At 26.6% G+C, this 18306-nt stretch overlaps 2 protein-coding genes across 2 annotated transcripts in view; both read left to right on the top strand.

Annotated features, from left to right (window-relative positions):
* Positions 1 to 1687: 1687 nt before the first annotated feature.
* On the top strand, positions 1688 to 15967 carry LOC122506795 (succinate dehydrogenase [ubiquinone] flavoprotein subunit, mitochondrial-like). The gene is made up of 10 exons (XM_043619115.1): positions 1688 to 1994; positions 2110 to 2396; positions 5799 to 5937; positions 6504 to 6672; positions 6773 to 6968; positions 7241 to 7438; positions 7728 to 7922; positions 8225 to 8368; positions 14904 to 15014; positions 15571 to 15967. The coding sequence occupies exons 1-10, from the start codon at positions 1892 to 1894 to the stop codon at positions 15655 to 15657; spliced, it is 1629 nt and encodes a 542-aa protein (XP_043475050.1). The 5' UTR covers positions 1688 to 1891; the 3' UTR covers positions 15658 to 15967.
* Positions 15968 to 16842: 875 nt separating this feature from the next.
* Positions 16843 to 18306, top strand: part of LOC122506794 (succinate dehydrogenase [ubiquinone] flavoprotein subunit, mitochondrial-like) — a 42028-nt gene continuing 40564 nt past the window's right edge. The window contains exon 1 of the mRNA XM_043619113.1: positions 16843 to 17058. Coding sequence (XP_043475048.1) covers positions 16999 to 17058 — 60 coding nt within the window. The 5' untranslated portion in view covers positions 16843 to 16998. The remainder of the gene's footprint in view (positions 17059 to 18306) is intronic.

Here is an 18306-nt window from a genome sequence, read left to right as displayed (position 1 = left end):
AAATAGGTATTTATATGTGTTATTGTGTAACGATAACAGTCTTGTGTACCTTTTGAATATTGTATTTTTGCAAAGTGCAATAAAATGATGCTTGTATAAATATTGTCTACTTTTACTTCACTCCAATGATCATAATTCAAAATTTATAAACATTTTCTTTCATACACTTTATTTTTTTTTACATTTCTCTATTTTTGTATACATATTATTTTCTTTTAAGATTATATAGGAAAAATAGACAAAAAAGTTTCTTTTTTACTATTATTACATAACTTTATTTTTAAAAACTTGTTATTTATATTCTTTTTTATTTATTGTTTCAATTATTATTATTACTTAAAAAAAGATAAACAACTTTTATTATTTTCGAAGTAAATTTGGTTGTAAACATTAGTAAAATGTTCTTCCAATCAGCAAAATTTACTCCGAAAGCTACTATAGTTTTTTCCGTGTACTAATTTTTTATTATAACGATTTTAGATCAATATTGTAAATTAAAGGCTGTTTTTTCTATATTTCTTTAAAATAAAAATATTATTTTACAAACCAATAAATATTTAATAACATTTGAAAAATAAAAAATTAAGACGTCAATAATGCGAAGTTTAAAATATTCTAGTCGATGTTCTCTCGTTTCTGTCATGAAAAAAATGTAATTGACAGCTATTGACAGTGTCAACAAAAAAAAAATTTACTTTTTTGAGAATAATTTAAAAAATATATAAAGATATAATAATACTAATAACTTTAAAAAAAAGCAATTCTAAATGTGGATTTGTAGAAGTTTTGAGAATTTATTTCGCTCAAGAGCCTTGTTTGTGAGATTATGATTATTAATTTTATAATCTATTTTTCAATATAATTATTTTTATTACGTAATTGAAAATGTTGACCATTTTTTATAACCAACAATTTTCCATTTTACAGCAAACATGTTTGCGCACAACAATTCCAATTTCGAGAAATCTTCACGTGAATCTCTCAACCGCAGACAAAGCGGAATGCAAAGTGAATTCGAATAAAGTAATTTTAGTGAATTAATATTTTTAAATTAGAATTAAATAATTAACAAATTTTAAACAAATTTTATTTCTACTTTTATTTATTCATACTTTCTCCGAAGAAACCTTATATATAAGAATACCTTATATTTCCACTGTGCGTAACTAAAAGGTTTTGGTTAATTGTCTAAAACTAAAATCACTTTTTATTATTTATTTTAGATATATTGAAGACTTAAAACTCGGTGGTTTATATTGAAAATTGATCCACTTTGTTTATTTTCAATGAAAAAATTACAAACATAACCTAAAAATTTTTACTTCTAAGAAGGTTCTACCTTTCTTCAGATCGCGTCACATATTTTTAAAAATTTTAATTGATTAATGTAAATTTATAATAATGCCTAATAATAATTATTATTACTCCCTCAGCACTGTAACTTTTCTGACAATTTATTAAATATTTTCTTACAATGTTTGGAATATTCAAATGCGAAATAATTTAGTGAAAATTGTGTTAAGATCCGACATAAATGTCCTAATTAAATAAATGTTTAGCTTGAAATTTTTTCTGAACATTTAAATTTAAACTTTTACTAAACATTGCAAGCAAATATGTAAAATAAATGAAATAAATGAAATGTATAAACATTTAATTGTATTTTGAATAAAAAATGTTTCAGCCGTATACGACGGTGGATCATTGTTATGATTGCGTGATTGTCGGAGCAGGTGGAGCAGGATTGAGAGCGGCCTTTGGCTTGGGAAGTAAGGGATATCGTGTGGCTGTAATCACGAAACTATTTCCAACAAGATCGCACACTGTCGCGGCTCAAGGGGGAATAAATGCCGCTATCAGCGCGCAACATGAGGACAATTGGCTTTATCACATGTACGACACTGTCAAGGGTTCAGATTGGCTGGGCGATCAGGATGCCATTCATTTTTTGACCCGTGAAGCACCAAAGGCCGTTTTTGAACTCGAAAACTTTGGTATCTATATAAACAATAGGGATTGTTTCTATTCAACATTTACAAAATTATAGTAAATTTGTTCATTTTCCCTTTTTTAGAATTTTAATTAAAATTTTCTCTTTCAAACATTTAGGATGTCCATTCAGTCGAACGGAGGAAGGGAAAATTTATCAGAGAGCCTTCGGCGGGCAAACATTAAAATACGGCAAAGAAGGTCCTGCTTTTCGAACCTGTGCCGTGGCAGACCGCACAGGACATTCCGTTCTACATACACTTTACGGACAAAGTCTTAAGTACAGTGTCAATTATTTCGTCGAATATTTCGCACTCGATCTTCTATTTCACGGACAATGTTGCAAGGGAGTTTTAGCTTTGGAACTCGAGACCGGTCTTTTGCATCGTTTTCGAGCTCATCACACGGTAAAATTAAATAATTCCAATTAAATTCATTATTTTTATCTTTTCCTTTAATCTAATGTGATTTTCACATCCAATCGAAAAATGGAATTGGGCAGTTCCATAGGAAAAGCAAATGGTGGATCACCGATTTTTTTTAAACTCTGTAATTTTGTAGTACTTGGGGTATTAAATAACTGTGCCAAACAGTTTTGCAAAAAAAATTTTTTTGCAAGATTTACATTTGAAAATTTGGAATTTGAAAAAATGACTTTTTTCGAGAATTTTTATTTCGAAAACTATTGATTCTACAAAAAAAGTCATTTATTCAAAATTATAGAAAAAATGTCAATTTTTTATAATATTAAAAGAAATTTAAGAAAAATTAATTTTTCAATGATTTGTTTAAAGAATAATTTTTTATTGTTAAAAAAACATGTTAGAAACATCATGGAATTTCCTAGAAAAATTAGTTTCTCAAAATTTGAACCTTCCTTAATAAGTGGTTAAATTTTAAAAGAAGTTTACGCTACGAGTTTTTGTGTGTTCCGCTAACTAAGCAGTGCCCTATAACAGTGTATTTTAAAAGACGATAATATGACCTTTACTGCTCGCCCCTAATACACTTATTAATTATATACGTATATATTATTGTTATGTATTATAAACAGTTTAACAATATATTTTTAACTTTTTTATAAACATTATTTTCCTTTTTTAATGTAAAAAATCTTTTCCTTCACACTTTACCCAGGCTTATATTTCTAATTTTTGATTTTGATGGTCTTCAATGGATCAAAAGTCAAACGTTATTGTGTCAAATTTATTTTCTACTAACTTAAAAAAATGCTTTAAGGAAAAGATTTTTTACATTAACCCATTGATACCTATATAGGCAAAGGAATGCAGATATAAAAAAAGTAACTATTAATTAAGATCCTGGCATGGGGTCTAATGATAATTTTTGACGTTGAATGTTAAATTTTTTTTTTTTTAACAATTTGTTATAAACAAATGAAGAAAAATTAATTTTCATAAAAAAACTTATAGCGCCGTTCGATTCTACGCGAAAAACCACTACAAAAACATATATTATATAATTTTTAAAAACAGAGCTATTGTTGTAAAAATGTTATAAACAATTAGCCTGCATTTATACTGTATGAGGTATAAGGATAGTTTTTGACGTTAAAAATTTTTTTAAACAAAATCAGTTTAATTAGTAGAAGAGTTTTTGACGTTAAAAATTTTTTAATCAAAATTTTTACCGTTAAAAACTATATCCTTATACCTCACACAGTATAAATGCTGGCTAATTGTTTATAACATTTTTACAACAATAGCTTTTTTTGCTTCCTAGTGAGGAAGCTTTGTAGTCGTTTAATTTACAAAATTTTTAAAAATCCTTTTAACAAATTTTCTTCTATATGGGACTATGTTATATAAGACCCTGAACAATTGTCCGGATGTATGTATGTGTGTGGATCCCGATTTTTGTGAACACGATAACTCGAAGAGGTTTTAACGAATTTGGCTAAAATTTACTAGGTATATTTATCATAAAAATATCTCGAAATGGATTGATAGACTTTAAAAAATTCTCAGAAAAAAAATTTTTTTTGACTTTTTTCTAAAAAAATTTTTTTAAGTTGGTTTTTGAAGTTAATATATATAATAAAATCTTATTCTTTGCATCAAGACGAATCGATTGGTCTATACAAAGTATAAATTGTATGAGAATTTATAGAGTTAATCACAATTTAAGCTGAAAAATTCGCATTTTTATCAAAAAATGAGTTCTTTCCGCAAAATTATGTTGCTGTATAAGAAAATCTTACTCATTTATTTCTAAAATCTTATTCTTTGCACCAAGACGGATCGATTGGTATATATAAAGTATATATTGTATTTAAATTTATAGAATTAAAACCAATTATAGACAAAAAATTTGCACTTTTAATAAAAATTCATTTTTTTTAAAATCATGTTGCTGTACAATAAAATGTTATTATTTATTGAAAAATAAATCAAAAATCTTATTCTTTGCACCAAGATGAATCGATTGATGTATATAAAGTATATATTCTATTGAAAATTATAGAATTAATTACAATTAAAGTTGAAAAATTCACTTTTTTACTAAACATTTTTTTGTTTATTTAGATTTATATTACTGTATAAGAAAATTTTATTCTTTCTGTTAAGACGAATGAACTTTATTTTATAAATGTTAAATTGTATTAAAAATGATTTAAAAATGAAATATACTTATCGTTAATGCTTCCTCTACGAGGAAGCAAATTTTTTTTGCTGATCGTAAAGAGGAAGCAAAATGTTCATGTAATGAACATCTGGATGTACAACTTGTTTTAAAATTGTGTAATATACGTTCTCGTAGTAGTTTTTTACGTAGAATCGAATGGCGCTATCAGTTTTTTATGAAAATCAATTTTTCTTCCTTTGTTTATAACAAATTGTTTAAACAAAATTTTTTAAACAAAATTTTTAACGTCAAAAATTATTGTTAGACCCCATGCCAGGATCCCAATAGTTACTTTTTTATATCTGCGTTCCTGTGCCTATGGGCATTAATGGGTTAAGAAAAGGAAATTAATGTTTATAAAAAAGTTAAAAATATATTGTTAGTAAAGGTCATATCGTCTTTTAAAATACACTGTTATAGGCGCTGCTTAGTTAGCGTATAATACACAAAAACTCGTAGCGTAAACTTCAAAAATTTTTTTCCCAAAAACATCAAGAAGCACTTCTTTAAAAATTTAATCACTTATTAAGGAAAGTTCAAATCTTGAGAAACTAATTTTTCTAGGAAATTTCATGATGTTCCTAGCATGTTTTTTTAACAATAAAAAATTATTGTTTTAACAAATTATTGAAAAATTAATTTTTCTTACATTTTTTTTAAAAATTATAAAAAATTGACATTTTTTTCTATAATTTTGAATAAATGACTTTTTCTTGTGGAAATAAAAATTCTCGAAAAAAGTCATTTTTTTCAAATTCCAAATTTTCAAATGTAAATATCTTGCAAAAAATTTTTTTTGGAAAACTGTTTGGCACAGTTATTTAGTACCCCAAGTACTACAAAATTACAGAGTTTAAAAAAAATCGGTGATCCACCATTTGCTTTTCCTATGGAACTGCCCAATTTTAAGTTTCACTGAAAAGAAAGTTCAAAATCGAATAAGTAGTAATGAAAAAAGTTTTCTTATTTAGTTTTATTTAAACTAAGTAAATGAAATGTTCAATTCTGAATAATAAAAAGTAGAATGTTCATGATGGGGGAATGGAAAGAATTGAAGGACGTCTTGTTATTTTTGCAGTAGAGGTTTTTTGTTATTTATTTTTTAACATAATCCATCACAGACGTTGCCAATCAAAAAAATAATTTGCATACTTGCCTTGTAGATATTGGCAACTGGGGGGTCAGGACGTTGTTTTTTTTCTTGTACCGGTGCTCATACGTGCACAGGTGATGGAATGGCTATGGCTTCTAGGGCAGGTCTTCCTCTCCAGGATATGGAATTTATTCAGTTTCATCCAACTGGTTCGTATGAATTACGATATACTTTGTATTTTTTCTATCAATTCATATTTTTTACTGCAACATTTTTACTATTTACAACGCAATAATAATAATAATAATAATAATAATAATAATAATAATAATAATAATAATAATAATAATAATAATAATAATAATAATAATAATAATAATAATAATAATAATAATAATAATAATAATAATAATAATAATAATAATAATAATAATAATAATAATAATAATAATAATAATAATAATAATAATAATAATAATAATAATAATAATAATAATAATAATAATAATAATAATAATAATAATAATAATAATAATAATAATAATAATAATAATAATAATAATAATAATAATAATAATAATAATAAAAGAAAATAGTGATGGAATTTTAAATGATTTTTTTGCGTATTTAAATTAATTTGTAAATTGAGTTACCAATTGAATATATCTTTGGAAAAATTGCCCTTTTTTACACATTCAAATATTCTGTTTAATTCAAATATATTTCATGTAGATATTAAAAATTTACTCATTGATTTTGTTTTTGAAATTTATAGGCATTTACGGAAGTGGAGTACTAATGACCGAAGGATGCAGAGGTGAGGGTGGAAAACTGGTGAATTCGAATGGTGATTTTTTTATGGAAAATTATGCACCAACTGCCAAGGATCTTGCATCGCGCGACGTTGTATCAAGAGCAATAACAATGGAAATTTTAGAAGGAAGGTAAAAAAGTCATATCTCATAATTTATCAATTTTTTAATTATTTACAATTAAATAATTAGTTTCAATGAAATGAAAATTTAAAATAATCTTTTTATACAGAGGAGTTGGAGAGAGAAAAGATCACATTTATTTGCAACTTAATCATCTACCCACTGAAGTAATTCGAACAAAATTGCCCGGAGTTTCACATTTAGCTTGGGTTTTCGCTGGTGTTAATACTGAGAAAGAACCAGTGCCTGTAATTCCAACTGTACACTATAATATGGGAGGAATTCCCACGAATTACAAAACACAAGTAAATTTTTTTATTACCATTATTATTATTTTTTGACAATCGATGAAATTTTCATTTAGAATTAAAATTTATATATTTTACCCCCACAGTACCGAAAAGTTCCTAAAAATGTATTAAATATTTACTTGCAATGTTTGGAATATTTAAATGAAAAGTTTAGAAAAAATTGTATAAAGATTTAAATAAATTTCTATAAATAAAACGACTTTTTTAAAAATAAAAAATTCTTGGATGAAAAAATAATTGAAATAAATGTTTCTGGTATTTTGAAGGTTCTCACGAGAGAAAACGAAGAAGACAAGCCTTTAGCCGGTCTTTGGGCAATAGGTGAAACTGCGAGTACTTCAGTTCATGGTGCCAATAGACTTGGGGCAAATAGTCTCTTAGAAATTGTTGTTTTCGGAAAAGCTGTCGCTGAGGAAATTGAAATGTTAACGAAACCAGGTGAACGCCATGAAGAGACCTCACCGGTAATTGTATTAATTTTCTTCTTCATTTTTATTTAAACTGTATTTTAAATTGTTTCACCCAATGTTTAAATTTTTCTAAATGCATTAAAATTCTCTTGTTGGATTTTTAATTTTTTGTTGTCTCTACAAAATGGAAATTCTGTATGAAATATTAAAACTCTATTTTAAACTGTTTTACCCTATTTTAGCATTTTTATTTATTTCTTTAAATATATTTTCTAACTTCTATATTAAAAATCCAAAATCGGATTTTAAAAATATTAATTTTGTTTATGTAAAAAAAATTTAGAATCTGGGAGATGAAGCGATTTCTCGTTTTGATGCAACTCTTCATTCAAGTGGTGATATTCCGGTGTCAATTTTACGAGACAATATGCAAAGAACAATGCAAAAATATTGTGCTGTGTTTCGCACGTGCGATGTCCTTCAGAGAGGTTGCAGAGATATATCTCGATTATACATGTGCGACTTACCAAACATTTGCGTAAGTTGAAAAAAAATAAAATTGTTAATTATATAAATTGTTTTACCGAAAAATGACTTTTTGTGGTATTCATAAAGTGGGAAATTTTATGAGGAAACAAAGTGTTCACGAAATGAACACAAACATTTTAATTAATTTATCACGTTTATTATTAAAAAACTGATTTCATTCATTAACATTTATTGAATAATCTATTCATTATGAATTTTTTACAGTTCAAAACATATATTTTACATATAAATTGAAAAAATTCTTTAATTAAAAAACGTTTTACTATTTTATGAATATTCTTAAAAATGTAGATTCAAGATCAGTCTCTCATATGGAATACTGAATTAGTGGAAGCTCTGGAATTGCAAAATCTTCTACTTAATTGTTTACACACTGTATATTCAGCAGAAAATCGAAAGGAGAGTCGAGGATCTCATGCCAGAGATGATTTTAGAGTAAGCAATTTTTATTCATCCCAACTATTACTTCACATCTATTCTACTTCTGCATAATAATATTATTATGTTTAAAATATTTTTATTTTTATCATTTTCATATTTTAACTTTTTAAATATTACCTGTCAAATAATGTCTTTCATAAAATAATGTTTATCAAATTTTATTTTTTTCAATTTTTAATGTTTTAATTATTGGTAATCTGTTCGCAGTTTGAAGTTAGTTTTTATTTACTTCTTTGTTTCCTAACTTTTGAAATAATTTTTCTTTTTAAGGCACCTTTCCTATGTGATGGCCGAAATTTATTTCAGGCTTTTTTCAGGAATTTTTTTTTTCACTTAAAATAAAATATAATTCTATAACTTATTTTACATGTTATGCACGGGTGAACGGTGACAACGATAACTTTTTTCAATATTGTTTGAAATAAAAAAATCAATAGTAGTTTTACTCAGTAGGATTACTGTTATCTTGTGAACCTCAATAAACAATTTATCTTAATAAATAACAAAATGGCGGACTAAAAAAAATCGATTTTTGAAATTTTTTTTTTAGTCCGCCATTTTGTTATTTATTAAGATAAATTGTTTATTGAGGTTCACAAGATAACAGTAATCCTACTGAGTAAAACTACTATTGATTTTTTTATTTCAGACAATACTGAAAAAAGTTATCGTTGTCACCGTTCACCCGTGCATTTTCAAAGGAGTCACCTTTGACTCACAAAAATAATTATTAAATGATTTGAAAAATCACTAAAAAAAATTTTTTGTATACTTTTAGACACCAATTATAACATGTAAAATAAGTTATAGAATTATATTTTATTTTAAGTGAAAAAAAAAATTCCTGAAAAAAGCCTGAAATTTCGGCCATCACATAGGAAAAGTGCCTTAAACCTTTTGAATTTTAAAATGAATTTTCGAAAAATTTTATTAAAACTGTATTGAAATTAATTGAATTCTCGCAAAGAATTTTATTATTTTTGGAAATAATAATCGAATTCTTCCAAAGAATGTAATTTAATTTTTTTTAAATAATTGAATTGTTTTGAATAATTTATTTGATTTTTGGAAAATAATGTAACTTTTTAATAATTTTTATTGAAAATTTTGAAAGTAATTGAATTTTACGAAGAATTTCTTTTAAGTTTTTCAAATAATCGTGTTTACTAATAATTGTAATTAATAATTTTATTGTTAGGGTAGGGTGGGGCATTACTATTCTTGTTTGGATTTTTGAGTCTAAAAAATGTATTTAAAAAAAATAAAAAAATGAGTAGGACCGTTTGAAAACTTGACTTCTTAGCTACACTTTTGCCATGTATTATTTTGCTGTAACTCGATTCTGTTCCGAACTACAGCGATTTTACGAAACCCTTTTTTTGATGTCGAAAAAAACGAGGGGCGAAACTATTCTTGCAGCTATTAATGATATAATACTAAAAAAAATATAATAATTAATTTGTTAATTGGAGGAGTTTTTCTCTTTCAATTTCTTACCATTGTAACCTAAAAACAAGCACAAAAAAATAAAATTGTTTCGTAGTTTTCGCTGTCATCAGTGGGCGAATAGTTTCGCCCCAACCGCACACCCTGTAAAAAAAAGTATTGGGAGGTACGGGATTCCGCATTGCGAGTGCCAACCTGCCAATGCGGTATTCGCGAATTACCGCATTGGGTGTCGTGGTGAATACGGAAATCAAGGGGTCCCAATGCGGTGCCAGTTTTAAGCTTTAAAAAACGAAAATACGTGACAGGAGGAAATAATTAGTGTCAGTGGAGAAATATGCGAGTTAAAGGAATGAGAAAATAATAATAGTGAGTGTGAAAATGAAATTTTAAGAAAAAAAGGTAAGTTGAACTGTCAAATATGGGCCCAATGCGGCATAGGCTGATTTCAATGCGCCACAGCAAAAGCAACTTTGACTGGTTTGAATGGCGTGAAATAGGTAAACAAACATTTTCTAACACATTTGTCTCCGTACACAGACACTTTTCACTAAATCTGCCAACGTACAATTGATAAGCATCTTCTAAATTACAATAATCGAAAATATTGTTTAGATTCATGCAGAAACGTGGTTATAAAATAAAAAATTGGAAAGTAATGTAATGCAAATCATATGTCAACTGGGCCACTGTGTTCGCTCGATTCGCTCTGCTTGCTTCTGCCCTCTACTAGCGACTTGCACTATGTACCGATTGTGTACCGCATTGAAAGCAGCCTACGCCGCATTGGACTCATATTTGACAGTTCAACTTACCTTTTTTCTTAAAGTTTCATTTTTACACTCACTATTATTATTTTCTCATTCCTTTAACTCGCATATTTCTCCACTGACACTAATTATTTCCTCCTGTCACGTATTTTCGTTTTTTTAAAGCTTAAAACTGGCACCGCATTGGGACCCCTTGATTTCCGTATTCACCAGGACACCCAATGCGGTAATTCGCGAATACCGCATTGGCAGGTTGGCACTTGCAATACGGAATCCCGTACCTCCCAATACTTTTTTTTTACTTATGAAAAAAAACTTGTAAAATTTTTTAACAATAGAATATCAAAAATCCATCATCATATTCGTGTTCAGCACTAAATTTGATTTTAAAAATAATTTTTCCGACCGTTTATCACTATTTACAATGGCAGACTACACGGAAAAACCTTTAAGCAGTCTGCTCACCCGAAACTTACACGGAAAAACCTTTGAGAAGTCTGCCTTCCCACTGTCACAAAATTTTGCTTCTCACTGCATGGAAAGTCTGATCACGCGCCACTGGGTGCGTAGCATTACCGTTTTCGATAGACAAACTTCCCAAAAAGTTTAGAAAATTACAACTGGGTACGTTGGTCACCCAGTTTGGGAGTGCAGATGAACAAGTTTAGTGGTGGCGCTGACGCATAAGTTTCGGGTGAGCAGACTGCTTAAAGGTTTTTCCGTGTATGCGTCAGCGCCACCACTAAACTTGTTCATCTGCACTCCCAAACTGGGTGACCAACGTACCCAGTTGTAATTTTCTAAACTTTTTGGGAAGTTTGTCTATCGAAAACGGTAATGCTACGCACCCAGTGGCGGGTGATCAGACTTTCCATGCAGTGAGAAGCAAAATTTTGTGACAGTGGGAAGGCAGACTTCTCAAAGGTTTTTCCGTGTAAATGAGTGAAAATAAGTAAGCGAGTATATCAAAATCACATTTGGGTACCTAACTCCTATGATAGATGGCGCCAGAAGCTCAAATGTGGCGTACAATGTTCATTTCACATGACAAGTATACAGTGTAAAAAAGACTTTAATCGGATGAATAGTTTTCTCTCTAGGACTAAAGAATAGTTTCGCCCCGCGAATAGTAATGCCCCACCCTACCCTAAATTTTATTAAAATTGCCGATAGAAAATTAAATTCTTATAAGAAATTTTATTAGAGTTATCATAAAAGGGTCAAAATCAAAAAATCGACAATATGTGCCTAACTTTTTAAAAGTTAATAAATTCATTTTAATGAAAAGTACCATTAATGGAAATTGTGTTAAATGATAATTCTCATAAATAAAAATTCGAGTATTTATAAATCTGTTAATGTAAATATTCGGGTCAATTAAAAAATTTAAAATCGATTAAACAAAAATTCGAAAAAAATGAAATTCTGCTAAAAGAAAAATTTCTAATTAATGAAATTCAATCATTTAAAACTTCTAACTAATAATTTCTAGAGATTATTCATGCGTCCCATCAAAATATCATTTTACTGATTTTTAAATTGATTTTGACATTTCTCTATACTCACGTATTATCAAATTTATATCGTACTTGATTTATTTCATAGTTTTTTAACTTTTAATTGCGATACCAATTGGAAAACCGGTAAATATGTGTGTGAGGACACGATGCCATTAAAAAATTTCAAATCTGGGGACACGTTAAAAATTCTTTAAATTTCGCATTTAGTGTTATAAAAATTCTCAACACTTTCCTATATTACACTTTATACATTGGAGAACACGTACACGAAGAGAAATTTTATTTTATATAATAAAAAATTGAATTAAAAATTTTTTTATATCGTAAAACGTATATAGGGACACGGGACACGATGACATTTTGGACATATTTTTACTATTTTGTACCTGTTGTATCAATAAAAAATTAAATTAAATAACCAGGTATTGTAGATAAAATTATACTCTGCAAGATGTTTGTATTTAAAATCATGAATTTTTAACAAACGAATTATTATTTATCCATCAGGACAATATTTCAACGATTTTTTTATTTTAACCCATAAATAATTACATTTTTTTGAAGAATTTCTTTAAATTTCTTGAAAATAATGTATATTTTTTAAATAATTTTAATTAAAACTTTTGAGAATAATTAAGTTTTTTAGAAAAATTTTATTACAATTTTGATAAATAATTGGATCCTTTCGAGAAATTTTATAAAAATTGTATTGAAAATAATTAAATGTTTCGAAGAAAATTTTATCAAAATTTCAAGAAATAATTAAAATCTGTCAAAAAATTGTATTAAATATGTTTGAAAATAATTGAATCCTTTCGTGAAATTTTATTAAAATTCTTTTGAAAATAATTTAATTACTGCGAAGAATTTAATTGTTTATGAAAATAATTGAATTCTTCCAGAGAATGTTATTATTTATGAAAATAATTGACTTCTTGTGAACAATTTTATTAAAATTGTTGAAAATAGTAAACAAGAAAAATTTATTATATTGTATAGGGGAGACTGGGGTGAAAGGTTATAAACTGTGAAAACAGTTAAAATTCATTATCTTTCGAACGGAAATAGTTAGAGCATTGCAATTTTAATTATAAAAGGGTGTTATCACCCTAAATAAATGTCCGGAGTTATGTATGTGACATTCTGTTCATTTTTGTGGTGTCCATATTAAAATTTTTTTTTCACCCTAGTTTTGAAAATTTTTTCGTAAAAGAAAATATCAACTTTTAAGTATATTTTTTGAATTTATTCTCATCACGATTTTTTTAGGTCCTTATTTGGGTCTCCTGAAGAGATATGTATACCTAAAAGTATTTGCTAAATATCTTTAGTCAGAATTTTTATATTTGTTGTTAAAGCCAAAAATGCACCCTGGGGCGAAAAGTTAAATGTATTTTTACATGTTGTTAAAAATATTTTTAACATTTTTCGTTTTTTTTTGTTTAATTGTTTAAAAATGATTTATTTGACATTAGACAAGTACTCTGTCAAGAAACAAGACCGCTCACGTGAAATAAACCAAAATTTTTTTTCTTTTAAATTTTAGTTTATTAACTGTATAACTGTTCTAAAGCTTTTGTTAAATAATAAATAAACACACCTATCAGAAAATAGTTTTAGTAGGCTAAAATAGAATTTAACATTTAGCCCCAGCCATTTAAATTTTCGCCCCAGCATGGGGCGAAAAGTTAAAAAAAACAAAATTTTCAAAAAAGGACAAAACATGTGTTTTATGCGAAAATATCAGAAACTTTTTTATTGAAAGTTGTAGAGGACAAGTTGCCCTACAATATTGATATATAAATATTTGCACACTGAGAAAACTGGAGAGTCAAATTCAGAGGTTCAAAAAGTGTATGTTTCCTTTGCTTATGAAGAGAGTTAAATAGTCCTTCTAAAATAAATTTTGAATTGATAATGGAAATCTACTTGTATATTCTCTCCCATTATATCTGAGGGTTAAAAGTTGCGCAGAAAATGTGTACGATCTGATGCGCGCGAAATTATTTTTCTGACATTTTATGTATTTAATTTTGGGGGTTAGGTTGCCATATTTATTCATTTCGCGCCGGATAAGGAAGGGATTTCTCAAGATGGTTAATTTGTCCCTCTGTTATAAACTCATTTTCCCTCCAAGAGAAATGGCACGAATATCTGTCAATGGTCAGTATTTGAACATTTAGATTGTTATCCAATAGCTAACTCTCAAATATCAACGATTTGTCCCTCCAGATGTTTAGTCCAATACTCCAGTTTTCTCAGTGCATCTAAGCGTATTATATTGTTTAAAAAAAATAATTTATGCAAAATTTAACCTTTCGCCCCAGTCTCTCCCCTACTTAATAAGTGCATTTTTTAAATTTTGAATCTGAAATTGAGCGTATGGGAAGAAGAACTCGCCGAGCGCATGGTTGTAAGAAATAATATCAGTCAGGTAGCAGTGAGCGCCTCTGGGCCACACACTGCTACCTGACTGGAACTATCCCTTATTTCGTTCGAGCGCTCGGCGAGTTCTTCTTCCCATATCCGCTCAATTATTCAAAAATTGATGTTTATATTTGAAAATACAAAATTTTGTAATTTACAAAATAATAATAAATAGAATATCGCGTTTCGCGCGCTTATTTATTGTAGTTATTAATTATACAAACTGATTATCAGATTTTATGTAATAAAATATTTTACATAAGTGAAATACTAAATTCGGAATTCAAATTGTACATATTAAAATAAATGAAATATTTAGTTTAAAAAAACTTTTAATTAAATTTTAAAGAATGTGTTTGTTTTTAGTCGAGAATCGATGAATATGATTATACGAAACCAATTGAGGGTCAAGAAAAGTTACCTTTGGATAAACATTGGAGAAAACACACACTTTCTTGGGCTGCTGATGATGGTTCTGTAAGTATAAAAATTTCGTTAAATTTCGCCATTAATTATTTATTAAAACATTTAATAATTACATGTATAATATAATAGTAATCCATTATTATTATTATTACTATATTATTACTTGTTCGATTTTTATTATATTATTTTTTAAATAGAAAAAAATTATCAATTTCTATTAATTACAATTTACAATTACTTATTTTTCTTTATAATTTATCTATTTACAATATAATTTGCAAATAAAAAGTTTTGCATTGATGTATTTTTTGTTATAATAATAAAAATATTATAAATTCAGTGCACCCAGAGAGAAATGTTATTTAAACCAAATATATTTTATTTGAGTTAAATGAACGTATATTTGTTTCAGAACCAACTAGACTTTTTATTTGTTTTAAATAAAAACTTTATTCGACATAAATAAAACATATATTGGAGCCAAATAAAATTTTATTTAAACCAAATAAAAAGTCGAGTTGGTTCTGAGCCAAATATACCTTTTTTCTGGTTGTAAATAATTATTGAGTGAAAGATTGAATTATGAAAATAATAATTAATTATCTAGATGAGTATTTCTTATCGCCCTGTAATTGATACAACTTTGGATGAAGAAGAAGCTCAACATGTACCCCCAGCAATTCGCACATATTGAATTGGCTTTAGAAAAATTTCAAGTACAATTTTAATTTGAAAAGTAGCCTTATTGTAAAAGATCATTTGAAAAATCTATAAGAATTAAAACATTTTAATTATTTTCTCACGGAAATGTGCTTCATTTTTAAATAATTATTCATTTAAATAGTTTTTTATTTATACTTGTGCATTGGTTGTTACTTTTCCTTTGTTTTTTATTATTTTCAAGTTTCAAATTTTCCCGCATTTCTATTTAAAGCATGTGCAGTTCGTTTGCGCATAACAAAAATTAATAAAAATAAAAAGTTATTTCATTTTATTATAAAAGCTCCGTTTGTAAGTTAAAAAATACTATTTTTCTAATATTAGATGTTGACTTACGAAACATTATTTACATTTATATTAAAATTATAAAATTTTTTTAATTTTTTCGATTTCTTAAAAACATTCTTGAGAACACAAAAGTAAAGTATTTTCTTGAATTATTAACATTAAATTTAATCTTTGCAATAATTGAATTTAATAGTTGTTGTTAAAAAGTTTCAAAATATTATAAAAATATCATAGTTTGTTAATATTTTATGTCAATTTTTTAAATAAAATACTTCCTAACCTCACATTCTTATGTCGGGGCTTTTATTTAAATATTTTACCATGCATGAATTTTTTAAATTTACAATAAACAATTAATTCAATCATTTTAATAAAAAGTTGATAATAATATAAATGTTATTATTATTTATTGAAAAATATGCAAAGTATAAAAATACTGGACAAAGAGATCAAAATGACTGATAAATGTTCCTATTTTATTATTTATATTATTAGAACTAATTTACAGTCTATTATTTATGTATTTTTTTTAAATTTCTTTTTTATTACTCTTAAAAATATAAAATAAAAGAATTTTTTCAAAACTTGAATTTTCTTTGGGGATTTTGATTGAGAGACACTGTTGCATTGTCACCAATAAATGTAAAACAAGATTTGAATTTGCCGCTTAATGAAATGTCCCGGTAATAAAAATATTGTTACAAATAATCTAACATATTTTTGTAAACCATTATCTGTTTTCATGCATTATATAATGATTTTAATAGTTAAAATTATTATGTAATATTAAAAAATGTTGTTAATTAAGTACCAAAGTGGTGCAGGTGTTTCAATGAACTTTTATAATGTTGGCAGCAATGGTTAAAATTCAGCCCACAAATTTCAGTCGGTACTCAACCTTTCTCAAAAGTAAATCACACTAACGTGCGGAGAAGTGCGCGAGGTTGGAAAAAATTGTGGTTAGTTCTGTTTGGCAGATTGTCGATTAATATAGATATTGAACTGACAATTAGGTCTAAAAACAATCATGAACGGATTACTAAAAGTATCAACTATTTTAGCGAAAAATTTCCCAACCACGACACTGGTAAGACAAATTTTGAGTTACATAATTTTTTTATACTACAATCTTACAAAAAATAAAACTTGGCTTTATGATTTTGAATCTATATAATTATATTATTACATAAGTCTGTATGAACAATTGTTGTTTGTTACATATGAGTGTAATAATAAATTATTCAAAACAATGGAATGCCAATGTTCAAATTTAAACAATACGGTACTGATATATGGATTTGGTGTCTAGCAGACGACTCATGTTTTGTCTCATTTGTTTTGAAGGATTTCATTCGAATTTTAACAAAAAATAATTTTATTTTACAAGTCTAAAAATATGTTGAGAAGACTTTTAATATTGAGAGTTTCATTCTTTCCTGGTAAGAATCATTTTAAACGGGGGAAAAATAATCAGTAAACTGTAAATTAATATATCGGTGACATTTATTGGGAGTAATGTTTGAGAAGCAATCTTTTATCTTCTAAATAAATATAGGTAAATTATTCTATAAAATGATCAATTACAACCAATTTTCTTTTAATATCATAAATTAGAATTTTTTTAAAATCAACATAATAATTTACGTAACAATTTGTTTTTTATGAAAAAATCATAATTTTAATTGGAAATATTTAATTTGAAAAAAGTAAAAATAATATTAAAATTTATTTTCTATATTTTTGTAAATATTACTTTCTATTGAATAAAGTATTAAAAATTATTATTTAAATTTTAAGGTTAATTATAATTTACATTTTTTTAATCGTATCGAGGTAAAAAAAATTTTTTCTTTAGTAATTGGACACGTCAGTTGAGTGCAATAAAGATTGAGCTTTAAATCAAAGATATTTCATAACTATAAACTGTGCGAGGTAATTGCACTGGGTATGCAACATATGGATATAAATGAAAGATTGTTATGTAATCTCAGTTTTCATTATGATAAGAGACAAATTGTCTATCAAATGTTAAATTAAATCATCATTAAAATTCAATATGATAGACGTTAGATATCTCATGAGAAGAATCAATTTCTTATCTTTTATCTCTTTTTCCCACACTTTCGTCTAATTGAAATTAAAAAAAATGCCTTTCAAGGATGATTTTTTCTAAAAATGTTAGTCATTGCAGTTTTATTATGAAATTTATATAATTATATTTTATGATTTTCACAGTTTATTTAATGATTTTAAAAAAGGAAGAAACAACCTACTTTTTTCATTTTAAAAACAATTCTATTCTTGTATACGATAATACTATGTAAATTAAATTCAA

The sequence above is a fragment of the Leptopilina heterotoma genome, unplaced genomic scaffold (assembly GCF_015476425.1).
Source record: "Leptopilina heterotoma isolate Lh14 unplaced genomic scaffold, ASM1547642v1 Lhet_434, whole genome shotgun sequence".
NCBI lineage: Eukaryota > Metazoa > Arthropoda > Insecta > Hymenoptera > Figitidae > Leptopilina > Leptopilina heterotoma.
Note: the sequence above shows the minus strand (reverse complement) of the source record. Positions and strands in the feature narration are given on the sequence as shown.